The sequence below is a fragment of the Hemicordylus capensis genome, chromosome 4, assembly GCF_027244095.1.
Source record: "Hemicordylus capensis ecotype Gifberg chromosome 4, rHemCap1.1.pri, whole genome shotgun sequence".
NCBI classification, from domain to species: domain Eukaryota; kingdom Metazoa; phylum Chordata; class Lepidosauria; order Squamata; family Cordylidae; genus Hemicordylus; species Hemicordylus capensis.
The window spans coordinates 178,995,128-179,014,950 of record NC_069660.1 but is presented as its reverse complement, the minus strand read 5'-3'; the positions used below and the strand labels follow the sequence as shown (position 1 = coordinate 179,014,950).

General features: G+C 44.7%; 1 protein-coding gene across 4 annotated transcripts in view; it reads left to right on the top strand.

The window, feature by feature from the left end:
- ADAMTS16 (ADAM metallopeptidase with thrombospondin type 1 motif 16) overlaps nucleotides 1–19,823 on the top strand; it is a 119,212-nt gene that overhangs the window by 77,313 nt on the left and 22,076 nt on the right. For all 4 annotated transcript variants that reach the window (XM_053250585.1, XM_053250588.1, XM_053250587.1 and 1 more), the window contains 2 exons: nucleotides 1,615–1,753; nucleotides 16,345–16,471. In XM_053250585.1, coding sequence (XP_053106560.1) covers nucleotides 1,615–1,753; nucleotides 16,345–16,471 — 266 coding nt within the window. The remainder of the gene's footprint in view (nucleotides 1–1,614; nucleotides 1,754–16,344; nucleotides 16,472–19,823) is intronic.

The following is a 19,823-nucleotide window of genomic DNA, read 5'->3' as shown; positions in this document are numbered from 1 at the left end:
GAAGATATTTAAAAGAGGAAACGGGTGAAGCTATATAGAACTCACACTAGCCAGTCACAACTATTTACTACTCAAGTTTCTAAATACAGGGCTTGATATTCAAACCTGCTGAATCCCCAGTCATTTATAGAAGATTTAATGGGAACAGCAGGGTATCCAGCACATAAATAGTTTGCAGCAGGATCCTTGTAACTGCATCATATGAACAGTGAAGTGTTTTGGCAGCATTTTGCTCTCACAGCTTGTTGTGATCTAAGTCCAGCCCTGGTGCCAGTGTGGTAGCAGTGTCAGACCCAGCTCCTGTTGAGTTGAGGGCAGGGGTGCCCTGTAGCTAGCAAGAACAAAATCTTCTAGTTGCTCAGACCTATTAGCAATGCTGACCTAGAAGGTTTTATAGAGCCCAGAAAGTTCTCCTCTGGCCTATTAGCTTTCTTGACGTGTGGCTGATCTGCCTGCAGTTCCCTGTTTTGGCCACAGCTAGGGGGTGGTGCATGGCCTGAATCCTTGCCTGATTGGGTCAAGACTCACTATGGCAGTCATTGGTTTGTCCCTTGCCCCAGTACATTGTGTGAGGAGCAGGCCACATCTCTGAAGGGGTTGGGCCTGCTGTGGCTTTTCATGCTATATCATATAGGCCAGTTAGAAGTCTAGGAGGAAGTCAGCACCTGGCAAAGGCAATTTGGTTATGACTTGATACCTCTTCCATCCTTGCCACTTTCTAGATGTCAAATGCCATGATAGCTTCCATAACACAAAATGTTTCTATCTTGGGAGCTAAAGTGTGTTGAAATGATGGACCCTACCTGTGGTGTGTCTATGTCCTTTATTTTAAGTATCAGCTCATGAATCTAATTGCTGCCCAGTCCCAAAACTCTAGAAGAATTAAAACCACTCCAATTTCACCTTGAATTTTGCTTCAGGTTAAATCTGTATGATTCTTCCTACCCCACTTTCTCACCCTGAGAAATCTAACCCAGTGAAGAGGACCAAAGTTGTACAGCTGTGGCATAGTGGATATGGGTGCATATTTTGAACTACAGCTAGTCACTAGACCTAGTCACTCTAACCTACCATGACCTCCCTTACAGGTTTGTTATGAGATAAACAAACTTAAGTACTTTGGAGAAAGGGGTGGGATACAAAAGATGTTAAATAAAATCTTTTGGCTTCCATTGTAATTGCTGCAGTTGTTATATCTGAGCAGGTCCTCTAAAGCCTTCTCAAATATAGCTTTTGGTGGCAATTCTAGCTATATGCTTGCTGATCAGCTGAGCCAGCGTGTTATAGTGGTTAGAGTGCTGGACTAGGACCGGGGAGACCCGAGTTCAAATCCCAATTCAGCCATGATACTTGCTGGGTGACTCTGGGCCAGTCACTTCTCTCTCAGCCTAACCTATTTCACAGGGTTGTTGTGAAAGAGAAACTCAAGTATGTAGTACATTGCTCTGGGCTCCTTGGAGGAAGGAAAATGTAAAAAAAATGTAAATAAATACTTTCAAGGCACATATTCTTTGCAGAGATTCCTCATTCAGGGAAGTCCTTATACAATTTTCAAAACTTTGGCATGTGCTAAGAAGATGCTGACCATATTTTTCTCTCAATTTCCTTCCTTAGCTTCTCTCTCAAGGTAAAAACCCAGGAATCACCTGGGAATATTCCCTTCCTAAGGTAGAAGATGAAAAAATGACAGCACTGAAGCATAACTATACATGGGCCATCATCCATTCTCAGTGCTCAGTCTCATGTGGAGGAGGTAATGTATCTCTGAAATATTCAAATACAGTTTTATTGCAGACCACAGATTCTTTCCTGTCCAAGAATAGCATTTGCTAGGCGCTTCCGTAGCTCAAAAGTGTAACCTGTAGGAATAGAAAGCATCTTTATGGGCTGTATAATTAGGCTGGCTCCTAAGCATTATGTTAAGAATGGAAAAAACTTAGCACTTGTTATGTTGATCTCCCGCATGCATAGAAGAAGGATATTTCAATTGACTAACTCAAAATTAATATAAAATAACAAAGGTAATTGGCCAACTTGTAGCTAATATGAGTATTATTAGTTGACAAACAGAAGAAGATACTTCCTGTTGCAGAAGTTTAGAGCTACCATCTCTGTTTTAGCAAAATGATAGTGCTGTCTTAGGAACATAGGAAACTGCCATATACTGAGTCAGACCATTGGTCTATCTAGCTCAGTATTGTCTTCACAGACTGGCAGTGGCTTCTCCAAGGTTGCAGGCAGGAATCTCTCTCAGCCCTATCTTGGAGAAGCCAGGGAGGGAACTTGGAACCTTCTGCTCTTCCCAGAACGGCTTCATTCCCTGAGGGGAATATCTTGCAGTGCTCACACATCAAGTCTCCCATTCATATGCAACCAGGGCGGACCCTGCCCCGATAGTCTGAGAAACACAAGCCAGGACAGGAATGGCCGTATCCCCAAAGCATTAAACACCTCTTCCCTTTTCAGAAATTATTCCTCCCACATTTGTTAAACATATGAAATGGGAAATGAAAGCACATCAGCTGCCCACAACCCCACTTCCGCCATGCTGGCTGGCCACACCCCTTGGACATCCACACATTCAGTGTTTGTCTGCAGAGGGCAGTGCTGAACATAAGAAGGATGCTTCCATCCAATTTGGAACCAAACCTGCCCCACATTCACTGCTGTCCTCTGCAGACAAATGCTGAATAAGCAGGTACCTGGAGGCATGGCCAGCAGGGACATGGTGCTGGGGCATAGATAGCCAGAACACTGCCATGTCCCCTTCCATGTGACCAAAGAATGTGGAAAGGATGCATTCTGAAGAGGGCTTTTGATTCACATGGAAGCACTCTTACTCTCTCTTCTTTTTTTTTAAAGTTGAGGCCAGTATGACCATAGATTCATGTTTGGTGGGTATTTTGTTGCCCTTCTAGAGGCAAAAATGTACCCCTCCCTTCCCCTCTCTCGGGCACGTAGGAAGACTCCCATTGGCCAGGGGACAAAACCTGGGTAGGGCCCCCCCTCTCATGCGTGCTTTGCCCCCGCACCCCAAGCCAGGCCCCCTGAGTCTGATGTCAGATGTAAGGGGCGGGGCAACAAGCATCTCGATACCACCCCTGCCCGCCCACCACCTCTCCCCCTGCCGCACTGCTGCTACTTAGCTTGACTTCCGGGGTGGGGTGTGTGCTGAGCAGGATAAGCCACCCCCCATGGCAGTGGTGGGTGTGGTGGCAGCAGCGGGCCTATCTCCTCTGGCCGAACTGCACAGCTGCACAGTTTGACTGTGGTAGACGTCGCATGCCCGTATTGTCACAGGCATGTGACATCCACCAGTTGAACTGTGCAGCTGTGCAGTTTGGCTAGAGAAGAGAGGCCCGCTGCTACCATGGGGGGTGGCCTGCCCTGCTCTAATCACTCCCACCCCCGGAGGCCAAGCTAAGAAGTGGCGGAGGGGCAGCAGTGCGACGGGTGGCTGCGGCAGGGGCGGTTATGGCTGTGGGGTGGTCTCTTTGGGGACACCTTGGGGGCCCCTTACCCATAGCACCCAGGAACATTTGTCGCTGCTTATGCAATGGGCTCATGCCCTCTCCCATTCTACACTTTATTCCTTCAAGAGACCTGTGTGACTTTTTTTCTTATACCTTCCTTCTTACTTTCTGCTTAAGGAACCTGCATTGCTCCATCATTCTTATTTTGTTGTTTCTGCTCCCTACACAAATTCCCTGCCGGGCTACACTTCACTGTCACTGCTACCTCCATCCAGGGCAAAACTTCTCAAATAACCAAAGGTGCAGTGCAGCACCAGCCAGTGATTTGCTCTTTCCCAAGCAAAGATACAGGCAAAGCTTTGTTTAACTCTCTCTTCCCCAGTAAACAGCAATAGAGGCTTTGGCAAAACTCTCCCTTGATTAATGCATCTCAGCTGCTCTGTGTCTTGGCTCGTGTGTGGAAATGAACAGCCGGGGTTAAATACTCTGACAGCACTTCTTTTGTTTTCTGTGCTGTTAAAAGGACATTTTCCTGTGTCTTGACTGATTTTATAATCCAGGGGAACCATTGTGCCTTGGTTGCCAGTTGAGTATCCCTACTCTAAGCTGTTCACATGAACTTATACACTTGCCATCACATCAAGACACTTTCAGCTAGGCTGCCTTTCAACTGGACATCTTCTCAAAGATGTAGATACTGAGGCTTAACTTGAGACAAAGAGCAAATTGTAAGATACCAGAGCCTGCACCTGAGCAACCTCCCTGTGGGGTAATAATCCCCTGTTGCTTGTTCTCGGTGAACATCTGTCACCTGCCTTAAAAGACCGAAACACTGGGAAAAGAAGAGGTGATGTCATTAAAAAGGTAAAGGTCAAAGCGACTGTGATCCTTCAGAAGCTGAAGTTGGCCCTTGTCTCAGCAGCTTTAATACAAAGACTCTTGCCTTTTGATCTAAGGTTGCTATGCTTGTCAAACTGTAGCCGTATTTTCAGTTCCTCAGACAATCTTCCCTTTCATCTTTTTGGCATCTTATTTACATGTACAGTATATGTGTCAATCACTTGAATAATTAGGACTTATACATTACTAAATTACACATTGCTAAGGCTGGAACTAAATGTTCACTATCCAACTGGAAAGCCAGCAGCCATATTTCCCTGCTGCAAAGTTCGGGGTGGGTGGGTGGGTGAAATTGACTCTTCCTCCACGAAGCTGAAGTAAAAAAAAAAAAAGATGTTTTTAAAAAATGGCAGCTGGGAATCGCAGGGAGAAATTAGTAGGTGTGGGAAGGAGTAAACACTGGTTAACAGATTGTTAAGCAATAAGACCCTAGTCCTCATTGAGGATGAAATTTTAAAAATTACACCAGCATTAAAATGGCTTTTAAGGCCCAATTTATTGAAAGACACAATGTTATATATGAAAGGGCCAGATTTAATAGAGGGTGTTAGGAACATAGGGAAATAGCAGGAGAATTCATTACAGCTGTTCATGAACTTGCAGAGCATTGCAAATATGGAGCTATAAAAGGCTCTTATGAGACACGATTGTATAACGGACCTTGGTTTGTAGCACTGGTGCAGCTGCATCCAGATCTCATTTTAGCAAAAGCTATGCAGAAACTGAGGAAATCACAAAGAAACAGCAAAGAGGCATGCAGGCCAGTAAAACAGGAGATACTACATGAGCCGACACTGATACTGTAAAATGAGAGAGAGAGAGGCCATGGTTTCATTCATACCTAATAAAAACTGCAAGTATCTAGAGAGGTAGAGAGACTTTAATGCTCTCTGGAAAGGAGATTACAAAAGCTGTAGAAGGTGCGGCAAGAAGCCAAACCACAGCTTCCAACAATGTTCAGCGAAAAATATGGCATGTGGAAAATGCCATTAAAAGGGACATTTTGCAACAGTATCTGGGTCACCAAGAACAGTGAAATTAATTCAAGAAGAAATACTGTTATCGGATGATGAAGATGCCCTCCGGAGAACTGTATTTTCAATAGATCAAACACTACCTTGGTCCACAAATGTTCGCTTAAATGGATGGAACCTGAAATTTAAGTTTGATAGAGAAACAGCAGTCATTGCATTTTTATTTTTTTTTAAAGAGGATTACTGTCCATCCCTGGATGGAGAGTTGAAAAAAAGTTATTACATAGGACAAGTGAATGTCTGTGGCCAGTTTCTTGGCACATTGCAGAAAAACCAGGCGAGGTTTTTCAATAAACAATATATGTAATAAAAGGGATCATCACATCTGTTGGAGTTGCCATCCATACAAGAATTACACTTAATAGAGAAACTGGAAAAAATCAATGAGCAAAAGTAATATATCAAGGCAATGTATTCACAGGTACCAATGGTTTAGGACAGCTGACAGGAGTACACAATACAATTGGTACCATCAGCAACACTCTTTGCTCTCACTGCTCCATCCACATAATATTCCTATTCCTTTGTTTGGAAAGGTCAAAGAAGAATTAAAAAGAATTAAAGACATGGGGTGATATAGACAATAGAAGAACCCACAGATATTGTTATTGGCAGGAATGATTAATGACAAAATTCAGATTGTGTGGATCTCACCCAACTAAGTGAAAGTGTGCAAAGAGGAAGTGTCTGGGCTGTCAGGTGTCCTGTGCTATGTGGATGATGTGTTAGAGTATGAAAAAATCAGACACTTGAATGCAGTTTTGAAACACTTCTAGTTGGTGGAGCTTACACCTTGAATGAGAAATGTGGATCTGGAAAGAAGGAATAACATTTTTTGAACACATCATCAGCTAACAAGGAATTAGCCTGATCCAGACAAGCTGAGAGTATTGATCACTTTACTGGAACCCCAGGATGTTCCAGCTTTAAGAAGATTCTTGAAACTGACAACTTACTTTGGGAAATTCATACCAAATCTTGCTCATCTGTGGATATGGAAAAGTCCACAACAACATGATTTTAAAACAGTAAAAAGACTTATGACTACCCTGCTTCTTCTGAAATGTATTCAATAAATTTAGCAGCAACCGTGGCATCTAATGCAACAGCCTATGGGCTAAGAGCTGTGGTCATTCAAAAACAACCAGGTGGTGATCAGAGGCTTGTTGCTTTCATATCAAGAAGTCTAAGAGAAACAGAATGGCAAAATACTTACATAAAAAAGAAAGCTCTCACAGTTGTTTCAGCACATGAACAACTTTGTAGGTACTTATATCAACCATATAAGTACCTACAAAGTTGTTCATGTGCTGAAACAACTGTGAGAGCTTTCTAGTCTGCATTTCACTATTGAGACAGATTGCAAAACTTTATTTCTGGGGTCAAAACCACTTGATGACCCCTACAGTCCATAGGTTTCATCGACAGCTGATGTAAATATCTTTCAACTTTGTACATGTACCAGGGAAGTCACTAGCAGCAACTGAAAATTTATCCAGCACCTCAGTGGAGAAGTTACCAATGTGAGAAGAAATTGTTTTGGAAAAAGACCTCAAGGCACACATTGATGTTGTGGTAACAATGTCAGCTTCTGCAAATACAATCCAGTGAATTAAGTCTGAACAACAGAATGATGTAATTTGTCAGAAACGTTTTCCATCCCTGCTTAATAGATTGGACTTGAAAGAGTCAACTTCCAAGAAACCTATTGCCGTATTGGCAGGACCACAATAATCTACAAATGGCAGATGGCCCCCTTGTGAAAGGACAGCACGTTGTGATTGCCACATCACTTCAGAAGGAGATACTCTCTAAAGTACATGAAGGTCATTAAGGCACAGACAAGTTCAGGATAAGAGCTCAGCAATCTATATGGTAGCCAGGCTTAACCTAGAAGACTGTGAAGCATGTCATAGAAAAGTCATTCTCCAGAATCTTTAATCATCACCAAATTACCATGCAAGCAGTCAGTAGCAAAAGATCTGATTTTTCTGGAAAGGTCATACATTATAGTTGTTGGTTAATTCTTTCAATACATACAATTGATCCTGATGCAGGAGACCACTTTCAGACACATTATTCAGAAACCTCTATTTCTGGAAGGCTAAGGGAGCCCAGCCCAGTTCTGGGAGGTCATGTGCTATGATGGGAGCCACGTGGCTCCTGGCAGCAAACCTCCTTAAAAGCCCCCACCCTTAAATGAGGTTAGCAGAGTGAGCACTCCGCTAACCCCACTTATTCTATCATGGTTGCCGCGGTGTGGCGCCGCACCACAGCAACTCATGAGGAGACCCGTGACCAGGAGGCTCCAGCAAGCCTCCCAGTGTCAGGAGTCTCTCCAGAATGCCCTGCACACTCACGCAGGGCATGCTGGGACTTCCAGGGGCTGGGAGGCCCTCAATCCCTGCCGTCCCTACTGGCTCCGTGACAGCACCTAACCCCATCTGGCTCTCCACATTGCTTGTGTGGAGAGCAGTGGTGACTGGCCAGTAAGTTCAGGAGGGGCAGTGTTACCCTCCAAACAAAAGCAAACAAGCTAATAAAGGATCAGACTTACCAGCAGCCAGGGAAACCTTCAGAGCAGAGAGTTTTTTCCAGTCCCTCCTCCCCTGCCTGTAACTTCTTGTTTTGGTCTTGTTGGCTGGAACAGCTGCTACTCAAGCTGCTTCAGCCAATCTGATTCCTAGGGGGCTCCTCCTGGCACTACCCCCAAGGAAGAACTGAATTTATTTATTTATTTATTTATTTAATTTTTACACCACCCTTCCAAAATGGCTCAAGGCGGTTTACAATTAAAACAGAAACCATTAAAACCAATAACAATTAAAACAGAAATATAAGTATGAACCCCAATTAACAATTAAAACATCTTGAAAAACAATTAAACTATCAGAACAATTAAAACCCTGAAAACCAGGTTAACATTGAAACAATTAAAACTAATTAAAAAAAAACCCTGAAAAGCCAGGCCAAACAGGTTTTAAGGGCTCTCTTGAAGGTCAGTAAGGAATTAAGATTGTGGGTTTCTGCTGGGAGTGCATTCCACAGCTCGGGAGCAGCTACAGAGAAGGCCCGTCTCTTAGGGATGTGCAAACCGGTTCCAATTCAAACCGGTTCAAATTCGAACCAGGGTGGTTCGAAGGTTCGAATTCGATCTGAACCAGCCATCAGGTTCGAGCTGCAGGTTTGAATTCGAACCGAACCAGGGGGACCCTTTGCAATAGACCACCACTCACTCTTGGCCACCCCAGCACCCCACAAGTGGCTTTAAGGGAAGAATGGAGGTTTCAGCATCCCCATAACTGCACTTGGGGGGTGCTGGGGTGGCCCAGAGCAAGGGTGCCAACCACCTCCATGGGTTGCTAACCCATGGGGTACTGGGTTTTGTTGTTTCTGAAGTGTTCTGAGTGTAGATTCTTTGGTAGCATATAAGATTTTCAATGACAAACTATGAATCCACTCTCATTGCTAACCTTAAAGACACATACACTTCAAAAATCACTTAAAAATCAGCCCTTTGCCCAATTTCTTTCAAATAATTCTGATAGCTTCCTTGCCCACCCTAGGAACTACCACCCACCACACTCTGCTCTACGAGACACCCCTTTCCCCCCGATGTGAAGCTATACATTTGCTGCAATCCTAACTATTCCCTATGAGGAATTCAAAAATACTTTAACAATTCACCAATAATCAGAGGAGTGTCCGATTGCCTTGGGGTTTTGTGGGTGGTAGGCACCCCTGTCTGTCTACTACCCACCCCGCTTTTGTGCCCCTAGGTGCTCCAAAATAGGGGATATGAACTGGTTCTGGTCCCATTATACTCCATGAGAAAAATAATTGAAAATATTTCAAATATTCATAAAAAATCGTAGTACTGTCTGATTGCTTCAGAGTTTGGGTGGTTGTTGGCACCCATGGGTGCTCCACAATAAGGTATAATGGCCTCGTTCGAGTCCCATTATACCCTATGAGAAAAAAATAAAAATAATTTTCAAAAAAAAAAATTGTACGAGTGTCCGATTGCTTTGGGGTTTGGGTGGCAGGTACCCCTGGGTGCCAGCTACCATCCTACCAATTTTTGGGTGTCTGAACCTGTTCAAATTCGAACCGAACCAGGGGGAGGTTTGAGCAAAACCAAAACCGAACTACTCCCTCCTGGTTCGAACCTGGTTCAAATTCGAACCAAACTGGGCAAACCGGTTTTGTGCACATCCCTACCATCTCTGAGTCGCCACCAAACGAACCGGTAGTAATTGGAGATGGACCTTCTCAAATGACCTTAATGTGCGCTGGGGATCATGCAGAAGAAGGCACTCTCTAAGATATCTTGGACCTAAGCCGGTCAGAGTTTTAAAGGTAATAACCAGCACTTTGTATTTTGCCCAGAAACATATCAGCAGCCAGTATAACTGTTTCAAAACTGGAAAAATATGGTCTCTCCGTGTTGCCCCAGAGACCAACCTGGCTGCCGCATTCTGAAGTTTCTGGACTGTGTACAAAGGCAGCCCCATGTAGAGAGCATTGCAATAGTCAAGCCAGGAGGTTACCAGCTGATGCACCACTGTTTTGAGGTTATACTCTTCAAGGAATGGATGCAGCTGTTGAATCACCGAAGCTGATAGAAAACACTCCTGGCCATGGCCTCGACTTGAGATACCAGGGTGAGGCCTGGGTCCAGGAGTATTCCCAAGCTGTGCACCTGCTCCTTCTGGGGGAGTGTAACCCCATCCAGCACAGGAAGATCTAACTCACCCCTCAGATTCCGAGCCCCTACAATGAGCACCTCCGTCTTGCTTGGATTCAGCTTCAATTTGTTCTCCCTCATCCAGCCCATTACTGCCTGTAGGCAGGCATTTAGCGAATGAGTGCCATTTCCTGAGGATGAAAATGAGAAGTAGATTTGGGTGTCATCAGTATACCGATAACATCCAGCACCAAACCTCCTGATGACCTCACCCAGCAGTTTCATGTAGATGTTAAAAAGCATTGGTGACAGAATGGAGCCCGAGGGACTCCATATAACAGCTTCTGTTTTGAGGAGCAACCGTCACCAAGCTCCACCATCTGTAATCTACCCGAGAGATAGGAACGGAACCACTGCAAGCCAGTGCCCCCATCCCCAACTCCCCCAGGCGATCCAGAAGGATACCATGGTCGATGGTATCGAACACCGCCGAGAGATCCAGAAGAACCAGAAGAGTCACACTCCCTCTGTAGATTCCCCGGTAAATATCATCCATCAGGCCGACCAAGGCTGTCCCAACCCCATAACCAGCTCTAAAGCCAGTTTGAAATGGGTCTAGATAATTAGTTTCCTCCAAGACTGCCTGGAGCTGGTCAGCCACCACCCTCTCAATCACCTTGCCCAACCAAGGGAGATTGGAGATTGGCCTGTAACTATCCATCACTAAGGGGTCCAGGGAAGGCTTCTTTAAGAGTGGTCTAACTATTGCCTCCTTCAGACAGGGGGGCACCCTACCCTCCCTCAGCGATGCATTTATGATATTAATTAGGCCATCTCCAACAATCTCCCTGCTAGATAGAAGCAGCCAAGTCTGGCAAGGATCCGGAGAACAGGTGGTAGCCCACACTTCCCCAAGCAGCTTGTCCACATCCTCAGGAGTCACAGATTGAAAATGATCCAATCTAATACTGCAAGAGGGATCCCTAAACACCTTCTCCATAGACTCTGCAGAAACAGTGGAGTCCACGTCGGCCCGAATACAGGAGATCTTATTCGCAAAGAACCCATTAAAGGCATCACAGCAGAGCAACTCCAGGGACTGACTGGAAGTAGAAGGAGCAGAAACCAAACTCCTCACAACCCGGGATAGCTCCGCCGAGCGTGAACCTGCAGCCGCAATGCGCACAGACCAGAATCTCTCTCTTGCTGTGCGCACTGCCACTGCAAAAGTCTTCAAATGGGTCACATGCTGAATCCTGTCAGATTCGAACCAAGTTCTCCTCCACTTGCTCTCTAGTCGCCTACCCAACTGCTTTAGCCTCCGCAACTCCACAGTATACCAAGGGGCCATTGAGGGGCCATTGATAATGAGTTAAAATGAACTTCCTGGTTGCTTCAGGGAATATATTTTAAATACATTTCCCCCTTTTTCCTGGGGGCAGTGCTAGGAAGAGCTCCCTAGGAATCAGATAGGTTGGAGCAGCTTGAGAAGTAGCTGTTCCAGCCAGTAAGACCAACAGAGGAAGTTGCAGGCGGGGGGAGGGGGAGGAACTGGATGAAACTCCCTGCTCTGGGGGATTCCCTGGCTGCTGTTAAGTCTGATCTTTTACTGGCTTGTTTGTTTGGTGTGTGCGTAATCCCTGCTTTCTCCCTTCTGTCCCCCTTTCTGCCTTTTGCTTCTGCTTTTTGCTCTTCCTTTCTGGTTTCTGCTTTTCTCCCTGCTTTTTTGCCCTGGCTTTTTTGCTTTCTGCCTTCTTCCCCCCACACCCCACAAAACTTTTATGATTTCTACTTTTGCCCCTGCTTTTTTGCTTTTCCCCCCTCTCTCTTTCTGTTTTCCTTGGTGTTGGCAGGCTTGGGTAAATACCCAAGCCCACTGATGTGGAGGAAAGGGGGGAGTAGGCTTCTGCCTCGGTGACCAGGTTCTCCCCTGCCCCTCCTACTCCAATGCCCACCAGCCACTACTGGTGAAGAGCCTCATGGGGTTTCCAAGGTTCTGATTTCAAGCCTCAGTTTACCTTTGTGCTGTTTATGGAATTTGCACATGACTTCACTATTGAACACTTCACTAGCAGCCCACATAGCAATGGCAAAGTAGAGACAGCAGTACAGACTAAGTTGCAGGGAGGGGTGGGAATCCAATAACCACATCCTAGTAATACCTTTACTAGGAGTAACCAGAATGATACAATATTTTGAGCAGCTGTCTTTTGAGTTCTTAAGAACCTTTCATCGGGCTAAATGATAAGAAAAGCAAAGGGGAAGATAAGCAAAGAGTAAGAAAAGCAAAGGGCCTGGTGAAATGTTCCCAATGCAAGGTCTACATTTCATAAAAGTCCTCAGGAGGAGTTCTGCAGATTCATGTTGATCAGTCTCACTTGACATGATCTCAGGTTTTTTTCTTGCTTTTTTGAGGGTAGAAGGCCCTCCAACCATTGGGTAACACTATCAATTTGGTGATCATGTCTAGCACCTGATCCACATGAGTTTGCATGCATCCTCATTCACGGAACTCACGTTGGAGTCTCCCAGACTTTTGGTGCTTCATTTTGGGACCAATTGTTCATTTTGGGACCAATTTGTCCAGGGCAGCTCAGGAGTTCATAGTGGCCATGACAACTATGGGCCTATCCCAAGTGGTCTCCAGACCGACGCACATAGCAGGTCACACACTTGATTTGGTCTTTTACTCTGATCAGGGTGGTGTTCCATGGGTGGGGACTTCTGTGATTTCCCCATTGTCATGGACGGACCACCATCTGGTTAAGGTTAGGCTTATAACCACTTTCCACTTCTGCAGGGGTGGGGGGCCTATTAGAATGGTCCACCCGAAGAAGTTATTGGACCCAATAGTATTCCAAGAAGCCTTGGAGGGATTTAATGTTGGCTTTGCCGGTGAACCTGTTGATGCCCTTGTGGAAAACGGGAATGACATGCTCACCGGGGTGGTAGACACGATTGCTCCTAAGCGTCCCCTCCAACCCACTTCAAAACCAGAGGATTCTTTGAAAAACCCACTGTGAACTGGAAGGTCTTTTTATTTGCAGATATAAAAAGGCCCTCAATGCCTTCTCTCCAAATTCTGGTTCCTGAAGGCAATTCAAAAAGTCATTCCCTTTTGCTGGGAATACCACTGCCAGTTCTAATTTCAAGTCTCTGAACGCCTTGCAAGTTATTGTGCAGACAGCATGATGGGCAGGCCTATAATATCCATGACCAGCTTGTCTGGAGACCCAGCAAGCCATACATTGTGTAACTAATGAAAATAGCAGTGCTTAGCACATGAAGCAGACTTCACAGGCACAAAGACTGATCACAGAAGAGGAATAAATTGTGGAATAGCATCCTTCCATCTCTGGGTGAAAGGTTAAGTCACCATTGTTGCACAGTGCTTGTTTAAACCGAGGGATGTATACATTTTTGTTGGTCGTTCGAAAGGAATCTGTGTTCTGTTTTCCTTGTGTCAAGAGAAAACAAGTTAATACATAATGTTCTGAGGTGAAACAAGTAGGCTGACAAACACGTCTGTGGAGAAAAGAGAGAAAATTATACTAGAATAGAAGTTTGTATCTGCTTGGCCCCACCGTGGCATTCTTTAGCTGTGTTTGTAGAACTTTGCCTTTTTTTTAAGTGGATTTCACATGTCTGGCTGAATAGCTTAAACCATAATAATAGATACACTGAACAATAGATATACAGAGATACACTGAACCTGTCAGGGTTCAGGTTACTCCCACCCTGCCAGCCCTCCAGATACAGGGAAGAAAGAAGGTGGTGGAAGTTCAGAGAGAAATCTCTGGGCAAGCAGCAACTATGCTGTGTAAAGTAGCAGGCAAATCCCCCATTGGCGGAAGGAGAGGAGGGAGCAAGAAATTCCCACTACAGTGGCCTGAAATATTCCCTTGAATATTTCCCTTGAATATAGGCAGGACCTCCTCCATGAATAATCACTTTTCAGGGGCTGATGAGAAAGGAGCTCTTTGACTTCCCCATGTTAAAGAGAGAGCCCCAAGTATGCAACAAATATTTTTGTATTTTTGTTGTGCTTGTTGAGGTTTGTGGATTCTGTTCCTCCCTTCTCCCTTGTGTGCAAGTGGGGAGGTATCACACCTTTTCTCTCATCACCCCAGTGAGCTCTGCACTTGGGCATGGAATGGTGATATGAGGGCTACTACCCAGCTATCACTCCCTCCAGCTGATCAGCATTCCAACACCCTTTCATCAGCAGCCATGGATTCTTTAAAGAAGTAGTCGCAGTTGTTATGGGTTTCCCAGGAGGAATTTTCATCTTGCAGAGTTCCTGCACATGAGACCTCTACTCTGCATAGATGCTGCCATTGCCTTAGCACCAGCAGAGCCAGCTGGCCCACTCATCGGGCTTTACCAGCTGACAACACAGCCTTATCTGGACATGAAGCCCTATGTGGTGAGGGTTTCATTAGAGAAATTCAGATGGAGAGAATTTTGTATATATCACAATGGACATTTCTGAGAGAATTCTTGACCTCTCATGACACTCAATACATGTCCCTTAATGAGTCTTTGAACTTGAGCTATCTACATTCCCAAGAATCAAAAGGAAAACAGGGTTTTGTAGAAGCCTCTTAAAGTGCTGAGGTATATACTGTACAACTAACAAACAAGTTAAAAGAATGTTTACTTAAATGAACTGTAACAGAACTATGAGGTTCTGTTGGTGAATGGTCTATCCATTCATGGTAGTGATGTTCAACATGTTCTGTATGTGGTTGCGGTCCGCTTGAAGGATCAAGTTTTCAGCTTGGAGGTCCTGATAGGTCCAGCATTGTTACTCAGTGTTCAAGGGACATGTGGCACACACTGCCGTTATCAGCTTCAGCTGACTCACTGCCTGCTATCCTACCCAGAGAAAGATGATATATAGTGATCCATGTGCTCACGATGTCCAGATTGGATGTCTGTAATGTATTGTGTGTGGGGCTGCCATTGAAAAATGTCTGAAAAATGCAGCTGGTTTAAAATGCAGCAGCCAGGCTCCTGACTGGGACTAGCTGCTGTGATCCCATCATGCCAGTGCTGAAAAAGCTGTACTGACTACCAGTATACTACTGGGCCCAGTTCAAGGTGCTGGTTTAAGCCTGGGCCCAGGCCATGTAGGGCCTTACAGATTATCTAAGGGGGCATTTGCTCTCATATGAAACCTGTGTGTAGCAGTTAAAGTCATCTTCAGATAGCGCTCCCTCCTTCAGAGATGAGATTAGTGGTAACCTTGCTCCACTGAGCAGCAAATTGGACTAGAAAATCTCCAACTTCCCTTCCAACTCTAAAATTCTATTATTCTAACTGGAGGAAGAACCTTTTCAGTGGTGGCCCCCAAACTCTGAAATGCCTTCTCAAAACACATTTGCCTGGCACCAGCATTGTTCTTTTTGATGTTAGGCAAAGTCCATCCTGCTCTCTTGGCCATTTTTAATATAATGTAGTTTTTATTTTTATAACCTTTGAAATTGCTTTAGTTAATTGTGGTTTTTCACTGTAGCTAACATTCCCTGCAATGCCAGGACAACTGACCTAGTGGAGGGGCAAAGAGGTTGGAAACTAGCTGCATTTCTTACTTCTTCCACAGCCCAACAGTAGCATTGGGGGGAAGGGACAATTTCTGCTGCTCTCTCCTTCCTCCTAAAGGATTATTCACTTGCAGAAATATGTCCCTAAGGGTTGCACAACCCTCAGTGACATATCCCTGCAAATGAATAGTCCTGTAGGAGGGAGCATCAAAAATCATGCCCCTGTCTGCTTCTGCTGGGCTGTGGAAGAAGGAAGAAACATAAGATTTCTAACCTCTTTGCATCTCCACAGGGCTTCTTCCATTGTCCTAGCACTGTGGGGAATGTTAGCTAAAGCTTTTGGCTGCTGCATTTTATTGTTCTCTGAGCCAGCTTGTAAGCTGCCTTAATGTTAATTTGATAATGTGGGATATAAAAATAAATTGATCAATCAATAAATGAGAGACAAATGGTATATATGGCTACCAGAGTTGTTTAAAGCTCTGAGATAATCAGTCAAGTAATTTGTTGGTATTTGAAGGGGAAAGCAGACCCATTTATTTGAACTGGAGATCCAAACCTTGAAGGTAATCAGATAGATGAGAGAACAATTTACAAAGCATTAAGTAAGAGTGCACAGAGGATAGATAATTGAGAGATTGGGTTTCAGATGTATGCAGCTGCTCTTGTGTTTGCACTTATCACCTGTGTTGTTTTGCATGCAGGTCAAATGGTCACAAAAGAAAGATGCTACAAAGATCTGCAAGTGCAAGTAGATGCTTCTTTTTGCAGTCCCAAGAATCAACCAGCTAGTGGAATTGTTTCTTGCAAAATGCCAGCTTGTCCTCCCAGGTAATAAATGCATTACCCATTGCACGTTACATTTATTTAAAATATTTGTCATCTCCCTTTCTCCAAGGTGGCTAACAAAAATATTAAAAGCCAATATAAAAATATAAATCGTTTTGCATCACACATCAGTTGTTTCAATGAGGACATCTGTTTGATTGAGATATGAACTTTTTTTAAAAAAATCACCCTAATCTGCAGTTAAGATATATGCCCTCATTAAAATACAACATGCAGATCTTTTCAAAGCTGATTCATAGTTTATCTTGGCAGAGCAGAATCTGCTTGTGTATAGCTGAATCTGATGTTGCCCTGATAATAGAAGCAATCACATAGGATGGCTAACCAATATGGTTACTTACTTTCCAACATCAGTGCACACCTGAGTCCTATACGTGGCAGTGGCCACAGCTTGTCTGCCTTATCCATGGCTCTGGGACCATAGCACTGTTTGAGCTGTGCTCCCCAACCAGGAAAGTGGAAGTTGCCCAGTGAAGAGTGGCCTAATTGTTTGAAGTAACTCAATGGCCCTAAGTGTAATACTTCTAAAGGAAGGCATAAGGCAACTTACCAAAGAAACCTCTGAATATCTACTCATTCTCAGATGCCTGGGGGCCTGTACTTAGTGATGTGTTTACACTGAAATCTCTGTTGTCCCATCCAGCTTTCTCTGCCAGTCCCTGGGAGAGCCTTAAGAATTCTCAGCAATCAGAGCTAGTTCACATGTAGTAATATAGTCAGAGTAATCAAATATCCCGATGTTTATTGACACCGGAACAATTCCAAAAGAGTTATTAGAGCTTCATTTTTAGCCAAAATTATTCTGAGGAATTCCTAGCCACCCAAATTTTTGGTCTAGCTTTGAGGACACTTCTAATTTCATTGATCCTGAATCATCGTAGTGAAACAGTTATTTAATCACAGCAAATGCTACAAATGCATAAGCAGTTATATCATGGCACATATAGTGTCTTACATCATTCTTGTGTACTCTCTCAAGTTAAAAGAGACGTCGCGATACTGTCTGAACCTTACAGACATCATTTCTGTGTTCTACATGTGATATTTTAGAATTCATGGCCACAGACCTTGCAGCATTTGGCTGCAATCCCAGTTCTGAACATTAGAGCTAGCACATAAGTCTATAAATATTAGGTTTACACCAGAGCAAAGCTTAAGCTGGTTATTCAGTTGCTGATCATAGCAAAACTTGTCCAGTATAAAACATTTATGCTACATTATTCTCATGGATAAAATAAACTGATGATAGAATTCTAATTAGTGCCAGTTGAATCGCCTTAATTTTTTTTTCCTTTTCGTTTTTTGCTTAGAAGGGACAGGGAAATGCATTCATTTTTATCTAACTTTTCTTCCTTGAACATGAAAACAAACTAGAGCTCTTGTGGTACACTCTTGTTATATAACTTTTTAAGCTCAGTTGCAACCGGATCCTAACTATATTTGCTTCAATACATGCACAAAAGCAACAGCCGTCACTCCCCACCCCTTCCCCTCCACAACACTAGCAAAACTCAATAATGTCTGGACCCAGCTGCAGCTGAGAACCTATCCAGTTAGCAGTTGTCATCACTAAGAGCATGAGGAGGGAGCCTCAGTCAGCCCACCCTTCCATTGTGTCCAGACTTTGCTTCAGAAGAAGAGTGTGTGAGTGGCGAGTGGGTCAGTGTGAAGAACTGCAGCAGGAAGGCAGTGAGATAGCTCCATTGTGCACATGTTCCTTTGGCTTCAACCCACAATAAATAAATGATAAAATTCACTAGGGATGCCCAACAATCCCTTGAACAACCCCATTAATGTTCAAGGATTTGCAAAAGTTCCAAGTGAACTTGCATAAATCCTCAAGGCTTTGTGTGTGATCAATGCAATTGCTAGCAAAGCTTCAAAAGCTGTCGCTGTGACTGTCTTCATCCCACTTTCCACTGTCCAAGGGTACCCAGAAGCTTTCCCTGAAAAAGTATTGGAGGAGGCAGCAATTGCAGAAGCTCCAGGCCAGCTCTTTCCCTTCACTCTTCCCCAAACTGCCCAGAGATTTGCCTTGGGGCAAGAGGAAGGCAGCAATGAGCACTCACAGAGCATCTTTTTTAATCCACTGAGGACTGACTGGACCTAGAAGTCCCAGGAAATGCAAGTCTCCCATAAGCAGTGGGAGGCTTCCCCTTGATGGAAATGACATGCAGTGTGACATTTTCTGGTGTCTGTAGTCCAGTCAGTCCCTGGTAGATAAAAGATGCTCTGCTAGGGACTGACTGATATACCTGACTCTGCCAACACCTAATTCCCCCTGCCCCAAGTGATTTTTCTGGACACCTCTGGGGAAAGGGAGGTTGTGGCAGCAGAGGATTTGGGCTACATCCTCCCTGATTGCCTGTGTTTGCCACCTCAGAGATCAGAGCTACATGTGTCCTGGTCTGGTTCTCAGGCGTTTGACCAAGGGAGCTCACTTTTTTGAACTCCCCTAGTTGAATGCCCATGACATTTCAAAAACTAACACTTTATTCCCCTAAGCTTTCCCCCACCCCTGCTTCACATCATTAGCTGACAGGGTTGAGGAAATGCCCAGACTGATGACATCAAGACATGGGGTAAATTTTTTACACATTAAGCTTGACACGGGGTGGCTCCATGGTTCGTCTAATGAATATTCAGCCCTCAGAAGCAAGCCCTGTTGTTTTCAAAAGGAATTACTTTAGTCTGAGTGTGTGTCAGATTTTAGTCTTTGTGTGGTAAGCAGAATAATGAGTACTAGCTGGGCCGGCCCACCCACCACCACTGCTCCCCCCCGCCCCCGCACTGCTGGCCAACTGGCCGCTTTTACCCCCAGTCCACTTCTCACACACAACCGCATGCTTTCTGGCGGGCTGGCCCACTTCCTCTCCCCTCCACCCTGCCTGCTTCTCACCCCCACCCTGCAGTTTCCTCCTGCCCACTCCCGGTAGCGGCTGTCTTCTCCCGGTGTCCAGGCCAGCCTGCCTCCAGCTCCTGCCAGCCAGGCTGGGTTGACCCGCCTCCTCCTCCTTGCCGCCAGGCCACCCGCCACCACTACCTGCTCCTGCCGGCCAGGCCAGCCCACCGCCACCTCCGGCCGACCAGCTGCCGCCGCCATTGTCTCCCCATCCCCATCGCTATCCCCCAGGCAGCTGCTCGCAAATTCTCGCAAGAGCTGCCACGCATGGGATTAGCAACAAGTACATTTAGGAGAATTTTATATATAGATTGTAAGGGTAATTGTGCCTAGCACTTTACAAAATGGAAGCATTATTATTATTATTATATGATGCCTAAGGTTAATATGGTTGGAGTGCCTAAAGTGTCAAGGTTTTGTACCGAAATTTGA